This window comes from Zootoca vivipara, chromosome 9 (genome assembly GCF_965207765.1).
Source record: "Zootoca vivipara chromosome 9, rZooViv2.hap1.1, whole genome shotgun sequence".
NCBI classification, from domain to species: domain Eukaryota; kingdom Metazoa; phylum Chordata; class Lepidosauria; order Squamata; family Lacertidae; genus Zootoca; species Zootoca vivipara.
This window is the reverse complement of record NC_142592.1, coordinates 51,637,131-51,651,018: the sequence shown is the minus strand read 5'-3', so window position 1 is coordinate 51,651,018 and position 13,888 is coordinate 51,637,131. Positions and strand designations below refer to the sequence as shown.

Here is a 13,888-nt window from a genome sequence, read left to right as displayed (position 1 = left end):
TTCCCTATCTGGAGACAAACAATATTGACACTGCACATCGGCGGCACTTAAACTTTTATCCCAAGTTGCACCTTACCTTCTGCCTCTGAAAGAATTTCCCATCGTTCTTATTTATATACTTGTAAACATAGCTTTTGGCAACAACAGATGCTGACTCAGTGCAGTTGCAGAGACAAGAGAGGTCCTAGTTTACCAAACCTTTAGCCACTGGAAGACTAGAAAGGCAGTTTGGTGTAGTGGTTGTAGCGTCTGATTAGACCTGGGAGACAACAGGCTCAAATCTCCACTCAGCTATGAAGCTCATTGGCTGATCTTGGGCCAGTCACCCACTCTCAGCTTAACCTACCTCACAGGGCTGTTGTGATGATAAAATGGGGAAGAGGGGAACTATCCATGCCACCTTAAACTCCTTGGAGGAAAGGTGGGAAAGAAATGCAGTAAATAAATACATGAAATTCAAGATTTTGCTGAAGTTGGGAGGGAAAATTCAGGGGTAGTGCAATATTTTCCCCATAATGTGAATAAAGGCTCCCAGCTGCTGTATAGGTCCCCCCATGCCCAATCTAAAGCATGTGGAGAGATCAATTTTTGCGTATATGGTGTCCCTTGCTCAAATATATAGTAGCTCCAGACATTGTGTCCGTCAGTAAACAGCAGAGATGGCTGCCCTGGAGTAGCAGAGTTCTAGGGGCTCCATCTCTTAAGATGGAAATCCCTAAAGGGGAAGAACACACACACACACACACACACACACACACACACACACACACACACCTCAGATCCTTGAAACATCAGGGTCTGAGATGGACAATAGGATCCTTGTCTCTGCTATTTGCAGCCCCATTGTTCCATACAAGTGGGTGGAGCAAAACTTAAAGGGGGTGGTGGTGGCAGGATTTAACATCACCAATTGCAGAAACATTAGAAGACAGGAGTGCCTGGCATGCTCTGGTCCATGGGGTCACGAAGAGTCGGACATAACTAAACAACAACAACATTGCAGAAACATGCTTGTGAGCTGAACCAACCCTTTCCCCCATTTAAAAATGCACTTAGGCTGCCCACTCTTTGTGGGTTTTGTGGTAAGAGACACACCAGTGTGGGATTTGCATTGGCTGTGCAAATAAACTATGGCTAAGCAAACTGTGCTCCTGCCGCTGCAAACCCTGCTGGCCAGCCGCACAACTCAGCAGCCCCAAGTGTTTTAAAGGGAGAACAGAATTCCCATGGCTCAGCCACCCTGCCCTTCTGTGCTTTGGCTTGCTCTGAGCCAAAGAAGTAGCCACTGTTAAGACTTCCTGCTGCAAGTTTTGAAAGAGAGGTGGACAAAGTACAGACTTTTCTAGTCTCTTATAGGATGTCAGCTACCTCTGGTGACAGGATCCAGGTGGCAGTTCCAGCCACTGAGGAACACATCGCCTGCTTCTGCTGCTGTGGTGCCAACAGTAGCTGCAATGCACTCCCTGGAGGGCAGATCTACCACCTCCTGGGCACCGCGACCCCCATGCTGCCTCCACAGTGGAATCTCCGCAAACAGGAGACACTGCTGCCCTTTCACCCCTAGGGAGGAAATGGTGGGGCTGCCCTCTGGGGCTTCCTGGGCTCCGCACCCACCTTTGATTCCCAGTTCAACCATTGGGTAAGGTTGATTTGATTCCCCTCTCCTTTGTTCCCGATGTGGATATTCACTCTTCCTGGCCAGGGGGAGGCACTATTTTGTGGTTCACACCTCAGGTACCAAAGTGCCTTGGGTCAACACTGCCACTACCAAATTTAAGCTCTCTAGCTGTCATAGAAGTGAGTCGCTATGCACAAAAGGAAAATACAGCCTTCGACAGAGCACAGAAAGCTCCATGCAAACAGGAACTGCTGCCCCATCACCTTCAATGGCAGATGATAGCCCAAGCATGCAGCCCCACTGAAACATGCACTCCCATTCAGCATTCGGGATGCTTCCTAATATTAAAGAAAATGGGGCAATTTCCAGGCATGCAGAGCCCCATAGTCCTGGAATGCGCCAGAGCAGAAGGATGCTGTTATGTAACTTGGAAGGGCCTGTCATCATCAACATCAAAAAGATAAAGCCAGTAGGAAGCCTGCAAATTCACTCAATATATATTAAATGTGGACACTGTTTGCCAGTTTAACCAAACATTCTGTAAATATTATCCCAGACTTTTAAAGTTTAAACTAATTTGCTCTCGCAATGTTTGCATGTGTTTCACATTAGCTTCCTGCAAAGAATTTGGGGGAGGAACTCAGGGGGATGTTTGCTGAAGGAAAACGTTTTGAGCAAATAGGCTGTAGGCTGTAGAAAATAGTTTTCAGCTCCATACAGCATAGCTGAAACCCAACCATTCAATACATAATTTGGGAAGGGGGCAGAGGTCTTGCTTTAACAATGTAAAAAAATGTTTGGGGGGCCACCTTCTCTCACAAACTGGCCTTACCATAACATTTGCCATTGTTGTGTGTCCCACTGCCACCCAAAGTCTACTCAGCTCTTAAGTAGGCCCAAGTGGCACTTAGATGGGCTGTGAAGACTTTTTTTGTTTCACTGCCTTTTCAGTTAGCCCTCCCCACTTTCTTCTGTTTCCGCTCTATCTTCTGAAGTTTGCATTCTGTTCTCATTTTATATTAGGTTTATTATTATTAGGAGGAGCAGGAGGAAGAGAAGTATGTTATGGACCCTTTAATTAACATCGTAAACCACAGAAGTATGTGAGAGAGGAGCACTTAGCCTCCCTTCCCTTGGCACAGTCATTTGTGAGGCCTTTCCTTGACTTTGTTATAAGAATTTTAAGGTCTGAAATACAGAATAAATATTCATAAATGCACACATATCTAAATATATGAACCATTGTTCTAGTTACAGGTAGGTAGCCGTGTTGGTCTGAGTCGAAGCAAAATAAAAAAATTCCTTCAGTAGCACCTTAAAGACCAACTAAGTTTATATTTTGGTATGAGCTTTCGTGTGCATGCACACTTCTTCAGATGCACACGAAAGCTCATACCAAAATATAAACTTAGTTGGTCTTTAAGGTGCTACTGAAGGAATTTTTTTATATGAACCATGTGTCTGAAATAGTATGGGAGAGCAATCCTGGAGCCATTCTGACTCTCCCAATGACCTCAAATATTCCTCTGCAGTAAGGTTGGCAAATGGGGAAAGCCTTCCCATTGTCTTTTTACTTTCAAATCCTGTCTTTAGGGTGTATTTGTGTATGAACAGGGTGAGCCTGTGACCTGGATTCAGGAACTAAAGTATTAACCATCACAAAAGAGTGCCCAGGCTGCCCAGGTAATGCAATCAGTGACCATTATCAGGTATCCTGGCAAACAGGATTTCTGCTGTAGACCGCCTCTTCTGCTGTAGACCGCTTCCTTCTGTGATGTATGTATGATGATTTAGGGGGGCGGTCTTGGGCTACAGGGTGGGCAATTTCAAAACTCTTGTTTGCGCACCATTGTTCAGGGTTCTCCTCCCTCCTACGTGTGGTGAGTGGGGACCCTGTTGCAACAGTTCCTTGAATAAATATCAGGCTTACTAGCCACTTTGGTGCTGGAGGAGACTCTTGGGAGTCCCATGGACTGCAAGAAGATCAAACCTATCCATTCTTAAAGAAATCAGCCCTGAGTGCTCACTGGAAGGACAGATTCTGAAGCTGAGGCTCCAATACTTTGGCCACTTCATGAGAAGAGAAGACTCCCTGGAAAAGACCCTGATCTTGGGAAAGATTGAGGGCAGAAGGAGAGGGGAACGACAGAGGACGAGATGGTTGGACAGTGTTCTCGAAGCTACTAACATGAGTTTGACCAAACTGCAGGAGGCAGTGGAAGACAGGAATGCCTGGCGTGCTCTGGTCCATGGGGTCACGAAGAGTCGGACACAACTAAACGACTAAACAACAACAACTATCCACTTTGCTTTTCAATTTGCTCTGGTTGGCTTCTGTTATTTTTCCTACCAATAGGGAACCCACTTAAGGACTCTATGTGGGCTCTGGAATACCCCATAAGGGAAAAGGAGCAGTTTTTTTCTTATAACAACTTTCACACAGGAAGCAAGCCTGTAAAGGAGAAAGTGTCTGACACAATAGGCTGAAGAGAGGTAAATTCAGGGTCACTCCCCCCCCCCTTTCTACTCTGCCTCTCATGTTATATATGTGAATGGGGAGGACATGTGAGGGGCATGAAGTATCTGCTACCTAGAGTGGCCACTTACACATCACCAAAAAACCAAAAAGAGGGCGTAAAGGGACAATTTGCAAAGGATTTGTATATACTAATTTATACATCGAGATCAGGCATCCCCAAACTGCGGCCCTCCAGATGTTTTGGCCTACAACTCCCATGATGCCTAGCTAACAGGGATGATGGGAATTGTAGTCCAAAACATCCGGAGGGCCAAAGTTTGGGGATGCCTGATCTAGATGCACATTCAGAAAATAATTGCCGTAATTAAAATAGAAACACACTGCATCTTAACATAGTGGGGAAGGTTGTGACCAGGGATGCTCAGCCTGCTGTCTAGGTGCTACCTATGGTTGGCCCCCTCCAAGGCCCCTGGTTACTCTCCCTTCTTAGGGTTCTTTCTCAGACTTAGAAAGGACAGCTCTTCACACAGAGGACTCCTTCAATCAGAGGACTGACAGTCCTTCAGACAGATGGACGTCCTCTGCAAAGTAGGCCAAAAGTAAGGAGGAAATGGTAAGGCAATAGGACCATCTGCAGTCCAGCATCCAACACTCTAGGAAGGACATGGCTGCAAGAGTGTACAGAAGTGAGCATCTCCGGAAGCAAAGTGACTGCAGAGAGAAAGAGAGCTGGTGGAAATTGGAGTCTCCTCTTGGACCTCAGGAGACTCTTTGCCTAGGTCCCTTAGCTGATGCCTGATCTCATCTCTTTCTCACACATAACCTCTCTTCTTTTTGCTGGGTTGTTTTCTGGAGATGAATTGACACGGAAGAGAGAAGGCAGAGAATATAGGTCTCAACGTTCCCACGCACAGGGGCAAGGAATCTTCTTCAGTCTGAAGGTCACAGCCTTCCAAGGGCCAGAGGCAAAACAAATGTAGATGTTAGCCTTCAATGGTAGGCTAGTTTCTACACACACTCTTGTGCCTCTCTCTGCCTTCCAATCCAGGCAAGCAAAGGTCAATATCAGAGTTCAAGGACACATTCCAGTCAGGCAAGAACATTTAAGGGGGGTGCAACAATGGGCTGATGTGGCCTGGGAAGAGTCCCAATGGCCAGGAAGAAGGACCTGGAGGTTCCCCAGCTCTGTTGCAGTGCATGAACTGAAGCACCGGGTCTTTTCTCCAATACTTATTTGGTCACTTCTTGCAGGAAGTAAAGCTGTGCAGACAACATAGTATTTTGGGGCACTGAATGTGTTAAAAACCCACATAAATAAAATAAATGAAAATCAAATCCAGTCACAACCCATTCGGTAATGATATTTTCAGAAGGAGCCAAAAAGACCACACACAATTATCATCTTGAGACAGATTCTTATTTCCTAGCCCATAATTTAAATCAGTTCCCTTCACTGAAAACAAGCAGAGAGGGGGAGAGAAATGAATAGCTGCCAATATTGTTGAAGAGCTCATCTGTGTTTCAGGGGCAAAACAGGGATGGTGTGAAGAGGCTCTGTTAAACAAGGGCATTCAACTACTAGGATTCCATATCTGGTGACAACAGTTCTGATATTGGGCGTGTGTGTGTGTGTGTGTGTGTGTGTGTGTGTGTGTTTAAAGGTGGGATCTGACTGTCATTGGTTCTGATCGTCTTCAGGAGCAAACCTAATCTTGTACACAGGCACTAAGCTTCTGAAAATTATAGAAGGGCCTGTTTGTTCACGGATGGAACAGCACATTCAGGTCTAGTAATCATAAAAAAGAAAAGAATTGTATAATGTTTGATAAGTAACATACAATCCACTTTTTTACAAAAAGTGGGGGGCTACGTGGGCCTTTTTTGGAGTGTGTGTGCTGTCACATTTTTACAAGTATCCTGACCCTCCTCATAACAATACAGGAGGACAAATCCAAAGTTTCTCCTCTGCAATATAGGAATGATATTGATTTGTCCTAGAAGTTGTGTTCTACACATTATCAGGTGATGTGAACTACCTTGAATCCTCTAATACAATACATAAATGCTTTGTACTACCAATTTGTACTACCAATTTAAAAGCTTGTGGTGTTGGAACTGTGGGAGTAATAGCTCTTTGGATGAAAAATAGACTTCATTCCCACAAGGAACACAAGGGGAAAGCTCTAAGCCATTTGGTAAGGGGAGGGAAGATGTTGTAGGGAAAACATTTCAAAACCCAGTGAGTTTTCCTGTATTAGGGAAATGTCACCAAATGCCTGGGCAACATAGATCCAGATAATATTCGGTGAAGGATTTTTTTTTTTTTAAGAAAAGGAAAATGTTGGAGGGGTGGGTTGTTCATTTCAACTTAGATTGAGAGTCTTGTGCTGAGGGTTGGATTAACTTCAGGCTAGCAATGCTACAGAGTGAAGGCTCTGCGAGGGTGAAATTATCAGGAAAGGATGCTATGAAAAAAAGTGTGCTGTTTCATTAAAACTCACCAGAATACAGTAAATGTTCCACGAACAAGTGACTGGAGGGCTAGGGTGATGGTATTGTCCTGAGTTATTCTGACATTTAAAGTAGTGGCAGCCAGTACTGAATTGCAGGGGAGGGAAGGGTTGCTATTATATATTGCAAGGTAAGAAAAGGGTTCCTCCTTCTCTGGCTGTATAGCTGTCTTTGCATGCTAAGCACAAACAAAGGTGGAGTATAAGCACAAACAAAGGTGGAGTATGTGGTGAAAGGAGGAGGTAAGCAATATCATTTGGACAGGTGGAGAATGCCAGGATGTTGTTTGGCATAGTTTGGCCATGTCTTTGATCCATCACTGACTTGGCTCAACTTTGCCATTTCCCTGTTCCCAAGATGCACATGCAGCTAACTCACTCGTTGAGCATAGGCATCGAAGTCCTCCTTTTGCTTTTCTGCACCATATTGGCCTGATTCCTCAGGGCGATTCGGATGAGCGAGGGAGCCAGCCGGCAAGGCTCCCCGTCCACTTGCATGGGGATGGACTTGTACGTCAGCAGCGTCACTTCCCGACACTGGTGCAACCTTTCTCCATGGCCTCCCACTTGAAGAGCAGCCTTAGCAACAGAAAAAGAAAAGAAAAAGAAAAAGAGGGGAGGAATCAGTTCAAGTCATCAAATCTGGCTAAAATGCACTGTGTTATTTGGAAGACCATGTGAACTCAAGGATTGCTTTCAGCAGGTGACTCAATACCTACTGACTTTGAGATATTTGATTCGGTTTGCATTTAAAGGCCAATCTACCTTATTCACATTTGTGGAAACAAATGTGCAAACTGAAACCCAGCCATGCTTTGAAATTTGCAGTTCTCCAAATTGTGCAGTGCAGTTCTCCAGCCACGGAATGTGCACAAAAATACATATACTAAGGTAAAATATTATGAGGGTGATGGTACTCGATCCCTGTCCCAGGCTTACTAGATTCTGCTTTTCCTCGGTGAACACAGGTCTTTTTAAAGTCCCAAATGGTTCTTTTAGGGTGGATGGTGGATATTTATGAGCTGTCTGCTCTGGGCTTTTTTGCTTCTGCCTTTCCTCAAGACATTAAACATGTGCCAATAGGAACTTCTCTCTGAGTGCAAATAGCAGCTTGAGGGAGGGCAATTTTCTTTGGGACCATGGTGGTGCGTGGAAAGGGTTAAACTCCCTGTGCCTACCTACCAAGGGTCCTGATTGGAGCTCCTTGTGGTCACCAATTCCAATCAAAACGGATAAAAGCAATGTTTAATGCCACATGAAGTTTAACCCTTAGAGTCACACACCAGCAACATTTGCAAGCTTCAGAGTTTGACTTGCTGTGCTGTTTAAAAGGCACTTGGGAGCAATAAAGGTATGTGGGTGGGAGACAGGTAGCAATAGGTAGGGAAAGGTTGATGCCCTGGAGAACTGATTGTTCCTTGCTCTTCTAGTCCCCCTATCCTTGCAGAAATAATAATCAGGAAGGAAGGAAGGGCAAGACATGGAGAGAAACAAGGAATAAAAATGGGAGGAGGCAATAATCACGGCACCAGATATTACGATAGCAACAAAGTCATTTTTTCAGGTGTAGAAGGAAGGGGTGGTCACCCACCCTTCACTGTTCCCTCAAATGGCAAACCTAGGAGTGAGGAAGATTCACTCTACATACTCAGTTATAGTTGGAAACCTGCTATTTGGTTTATTCTCTGTGAGTCTGGCTGACTTATAGACAGTTTGCTTGCAGGAGGCAATCTATGAAAAAGACTCACCAAGGAAGCCATGGTGAACCCAATGACCTCAATGTAACCATCGTCATGCCGCTGTGGTTCAAATTCTCTGTGATCTCCTGGATTCCCCCAGGGCATTGTGCCAGCACAATACCTGAACAGAAAAACATTAAGGAGAGCTCAGCTGGTTCAAAGTAAAAAGCCTCTTTAGTTCAGCTTCCAACCAGATGCCCATGAAAAGCCCACAAGCATGAATGTGAGAGGTTAGAAAGAGGTTGAGGATACGTGGGATTTGAGCAAACACTGAACATCTGGCCCACTTGGCTTTTAGCAACAAAACCAAGCATAGGTCTTCTACAAATATATTTCAGATAGGATAAGGCTTCAGAAGGAACACTTCTGCTTTATACCAGAGTTGCATCATGCAGAACAGGGTGGTCAATTCTCCATTTAGAGGGCAGGGGCTAGTTGCACCCTCGGACTTATCCCACAGTTAGCTGTTTGAATAAGGTCTGAGAGAGTAAGGAAAAGAGGAAACTCATTTTTATTTTTAATGCTCCATATGTCCTCCCCACCACCTCTTTGGTTTCAACTCTTCACATCACCAAAGTACAACAATTTCTCAAAAAGTGAGTAAGGGCTTCCAGCTGAGGAAAGAGGACAAGGGGAAGCTGTTCCCTCCTTTCCATTGGTTTATTTCAAAGCAGGTTCTCCCCTTAAGGAGAGCATGGGTTGCGGAAGGGTTAACAAGACATTCCCTGGTTTGTTGGGTGGGTCAGTTTGGATGGCCACTGGGGTATTGTTGCTGGGTAAAATGTTACGTTGCAACTTATTTGATTGACAGCCACAGCCTATATATACTGAGCAAGCTGCTTACAGTTTCACTTTTGGTGCTTGCAACGGATCTCCCGCCCTCCCTCCCTATATTTAGGGGTTTGTTTGCGTATGACGTTACTGTGCCTGTTGTGGGGTTGTCCATTTTGATGCGGGGGCCTAGTAGGAATTTTGCCACTTGGCTGATTGGCTGGTGCCTTGTGGTTTTTGCCTACTACATAGCAAACTGTCACAACTTGTAAGGCTGCGGTTAGGCATTGGTTCAAATTGGATGGTGGAGGGGTACGGATTTTGGCTGGGCCTGCCCCTCAAAATTGCTGCTGCCTTTAGGGGTATTCCGTTAAAGGAATCCTGGAGCTCCACATGTTTGTCTGTACCACTGGTAGGGGCTAGGACCGCGCATGAGCCTCGGGGAGCATCTGGGGGAGAGGTCAAGGGCTTGGTGGCCCTGCCCCAGCCTCTCTCAGAGGGTGCTTACCCATCCTGACTTCCCCAGTACGCTAGGGGAGTCAGATCTGTCCCAGGCAGGGGACAGATAGCTGGGGAACCAATGCCTAAGCAACCACTCACATTAGTTGTATTTAAATAAAGTTGTGGCCAAATTAATGCCAAAAACCTTAAACTTAAAATAGGTGTGAAGTGTGAGTTGTTGGTGGGAAGTCTTGGTACCTCGGCACGCAATTAGGTCTTCCAATTCAGTGTGAGAGAGATTGAGAGGGGGAGAGGGGGGGATAGAACTATAACAACTGCCCTTCCAGGTAATTGCTAGAGATCTAATCCTAGATCTATGGGATAATTGTCTATTTTTTTCAAAAATGGTTTCCCCTCCTAGGGTTCCCTCACCCTGTCGCAAGTCCTCCCAGGACAAGTCCTTACCTGGGTATGTTTAAAAACACTATACATTGGAATTTCAGCTCCTGGATCTTTGGGGTCAGGTCTGTGCCATCACACTGCCAAAGAGAGTGAGAGAGAGTACACAAGTATGTAGGAAGGTTTATTATAAAATAAACACCTGTGGATTTATTTCAATGAGATCTTGGACTTAAATGAAAGAAAGAATGAAATAAAGTAAGGTCACATCACACAAGAAGCCCAGATGAAACAAAGGGGGCAAGCCCATACTGTATTTATTTTTGCTATGCTCCCCTGGCAAAAGCAAGTACTCCAGATGTTAATGTGGTTTGATGCCAAGTGTTTCAGTTAAAGGCATGGAAGTCTTGTTCTGTGTTAAAACTGGCAACTCTAGAACAACTAATCTAGGTACCAGCCCAGATTCCTAAGATTCACTAAGTGTAAGTGAAAATAATTTCCACTTGTCTTCACGAAAAGCATGCAACTTTACAATCAAGATGAAACTTTTCTCATCTCATTTTACCAACCAACCAATTCTACAGCACGTCATTAAAAAGCATAGTTCCCCTTTTTATACTCACCACAACTTTCACATGCTTGGATAAATCTCTAGAGCTTCTCTGAAGGAAGTCTGAAAAAGCTGCCTAAATTATACAAAAAAGTAGACAGGGAAAAGAAGTGTGATTTAATAATTTCATCTGAGTTTCATTTTTGTTGCTTCAAAGATCTGGAGTGAAAACAAGGCCTTGTTAAGTGAAGTTGCCCCACAGAAAAAGGCTGAGTTTCAGGGCACAGATAACTGCTGAAGTTGCTCTCAGTTAATTTGACATTTGTAATTGTCAAAGTTCCATTGAATCGGACAGCGCCATGGAATAGGAGCCCAAAATACTCCAAAAGGATAACCAGTGAACTATTGAAGGCACAGGGATGGGAAACTGTCAATTACCCAATTTCATTAGGATGTCAGGTGACTTCAGAGGGGCTCAAGATTGAGCCTGAAGATGTGCTATCTGTGCCAGTTGGTTGATGTCCCCAAAAATAGTGGTGATGATCCTTGATAATTAAAGCAATAAAACAAGAATAAACTGTTTACCCCCACGGAAGAAGAAGAAGAAGAAGAAGAAGAAGAAGAAGAAGAAGAAGAAGAAGAAGAAGAAGAAGAAGAAGAAGAAGAAGAAGAAGAATTTGGATTCAGGAAAACACATTTCAACTCACCCCAGCATAAAACATTTTATTTCGAAAGCGGCTGTTGAATTTTTCAGGATTTGCTTCTGTGATAAACAAGAAGAAAACAGCAGAATGCAAGGAGTCTTTACTAAGTCAATTAAACAGTACGTTGCCCTTGATGGTTCAGTTCCTTATTTTCCTTCTGGCAGGCAAACAGCTGAGTTTCTAGCCATTGCTGGCTGCTAACTAAAGAGGAGGGGCGAAAAGGATGAATTCTTTGTTTTCTGTGTTCCCTAGATAAGGGAGTCAAAAGGAACTGATGAACTGTATATCAGTCTGTTATGGAAAAGGGGGCAAATTGCACATCTTTTTTCTTTCTTTCTTTCTAGAAACCATTGTGTGCTGAATGGTGATGTGAGATGGCCTTGCGCACAACTGAGAAGTGTTAATTTGGATTAATAAATGAAGTGTAATTCCATTATTAATGGAAGACCTACCCTTTTGCTTCTAAGAAAAATGAGAAAATAGCATTGATACATATATAAGAAAAACTGCTCCTCTGTACCCAAGAGCCCGTATAGAGTCCTTAGGTAGATTCTCCATCAGTAGGAGAAAATAACAGGGGCCAACCAGAGAATATTGAGAAGCAAAGCCCTGTTGCAACAGTTTAATAAAGATCAGGCTTACTACCTGCTTTGCTTCTCAATATTCTCTGGTTGGCCTCTGCTACCAATTGAGAACCTACATAAGAACTCTATACGGGCTCTTGGGTACCCTATAAGGGAAAAGGAGCAGTTTTTTCTTATAACAACGCCTTGTGCTTTTATATTATATTTTGTGTTTTAATGTTGTATCTTTATGTTGTGAACCACCCTCAAATCTGCAGATCATTGTTGAAAAGCGGCACATACGGTAAGTACACTCAGGGCTCGCCCACAAGTCCACTTCTCCAGTTCCAAGAAAGCACAAGTCTGAGCGGTTTTCTGCTCAGACGCACACTTTTGAGGCGTGAGTCTGAGTGGGTTTACCCTTGCCCCATTCCTTTCCCAGGGAAAACCTGCTCTTTAGTGCTAAATTGGAGCAAACATCAATCTGGAGAAAACCAAATTGCCATTTGCTCTGATTGAACGCTAAGGAGCAGTTTCCCCCAGGGAGGGGGACCAAGAGGATAAGCCTTCAATCAAATAAACAACCCTCCTTACTTATCAGAAAACAGCATCTGACTGAAACACAGAGAGACACCAAAAGGAAGTCCACAAACAATAAGGACACTAAAGCAAACTACTAGAGGGTCCCCCTCACCAACCTTATGTATCAAAATTCATTTTTATTATACATTTGAAGAGGTGGGAAACTCTGTATTAACAGGAAAAAAATCTTTCTGGCCAAATTACTCAGCTGCAGGCTTGCTTTTCCCAAAGCAGAATCACTCTCCTCTAAAAGTGTTGTGTGCATGTGTGACACACACACACACACACACACACACACACACACACACACACACACAAACTGGCATCTCTGGAATAATATCCATTCATTCTTTATAGCGCAATATGACTTCATCATTAAGTAATGCTTCTGCTAAGTGAGAAAGTAGCTCAGGACCACATCCCTACTATATAGTCCCAGGCACATTTGGCATGCACGCCAGCACATGTGCATACGGAAATGAGCGCGCAGCTGTCATCACTTCATTCCTTTGCCCTTCCATGGCCCTTCATTATTATGCTTACTGCTCGCAGTCATCTTAAACACGATAAAATATGCATTCGCTCTTTCCGTCAGGCATTCAGATCTTTATTTAGCCTGGCATTAGAATGTCCTTTTTTAAAGGGGGGGGGCATTTTTGCATGGCTTTGTGATAGCATGAAAACGAGGACAAGTATGGCTGTAGTTAAATCAGCCGCATGCCAAACAAGGCAACTGAACAACAACTTGGGTATCATCAATGTGATTTCCTAGCATACAGACATCTGTCATAATGACTGTCCATTAGTGCTTGGCTGGGTTGAGCTGTATGGAACTACGTGAGTATTAAGGGCAATGTTTCAAAACAGATAGGAGTACTTTGTTCGTATGAACAAAGACAAATAGCATCATGCACTTTAGTAGGGATTCTTCTAGAGAGCCAGCCTTGCTTCTACAGTATTCATGCATGTCCTGTGTCTTCACAATATATCCCCAACCTTTCATAGCACAGTGCATCATATTCAGAAGAATCAGGCAAGGACAGCCCAGATTTTTGCCCTACTTCCTGGGCAAAAAGTACAGTGGTACCTCTGGTTACGAACTTAATTTGTTCCAGAGGTCCGTTCTTAAGCTGAAACCGTTCTTACCCTGAGGCACGCTTTTGCTAATGGAGCCTCCCGCTGTGTGCGCACCTCCAGCCACGCTTTCCGGTGGCATCCTGGGGCAAAGTTGGTGTGAGGGACAGAGGATATCGCGAAGTCCCTCCCCTCCTGAGTTCAAGCCCATCCCCGAGCACAGGGGAAAGCAGAGGGAGTTCCGATTCCAGTGGGGAAGCAGGAAGTTGTGTCCGAGGCTCAGGCAAGGTAGCGGAGCCAGGGTCCCAGGTGGGACAGGAAGGGGCAAATAAGGGGGGGAGACCCATCCCCCCAACTCCGGAATTACGCAGAAAGAGGAGAGGAAAGAGGATGGGTCTGCCAAAGCTTTTGTGTTGGAGAAAGACGCGCCAAAAGCCATTCGGAGGTTCTGAACCCGA

General features: G+C 44.5%; 1 protein-coding gene across 1 annotated transcript in view; it reads right to left on the bottom strand.

The window, feature by feature from the left end:
• DGKI (diacylglycerol kinase iota) overlaps positions 1–13,888 on the bottom strand; it is a 146,632-nt gene that overhangs the window by 89,874 nt on the left and 42,870 nt on the right. The window contains exons 15-19 of the mRNA XM_088652247.1: positions 11,215–11,270; positions 10,581–10,643; positions 10,024–10,097; positions 8,356–8,467; positions 6,987–7,186 (exon numbers count right to left, since the gene is read on the bottom strand). Coding sequence (XP_088508373.1) covers positions 6,987–7,186; positions 8,356–8,467; positions 10,024–10,097; positions 10,581–10,643; positions 11,215–11,270 — 505 coding nt within the window. The remainder of the gene's footprint in view (positions 1–6,986; positions 7,187–8,355; positions 8,468–10,023; positions 10,098–10,580; positions 10,644–11,214; positions 11,271–13,888) is intronic.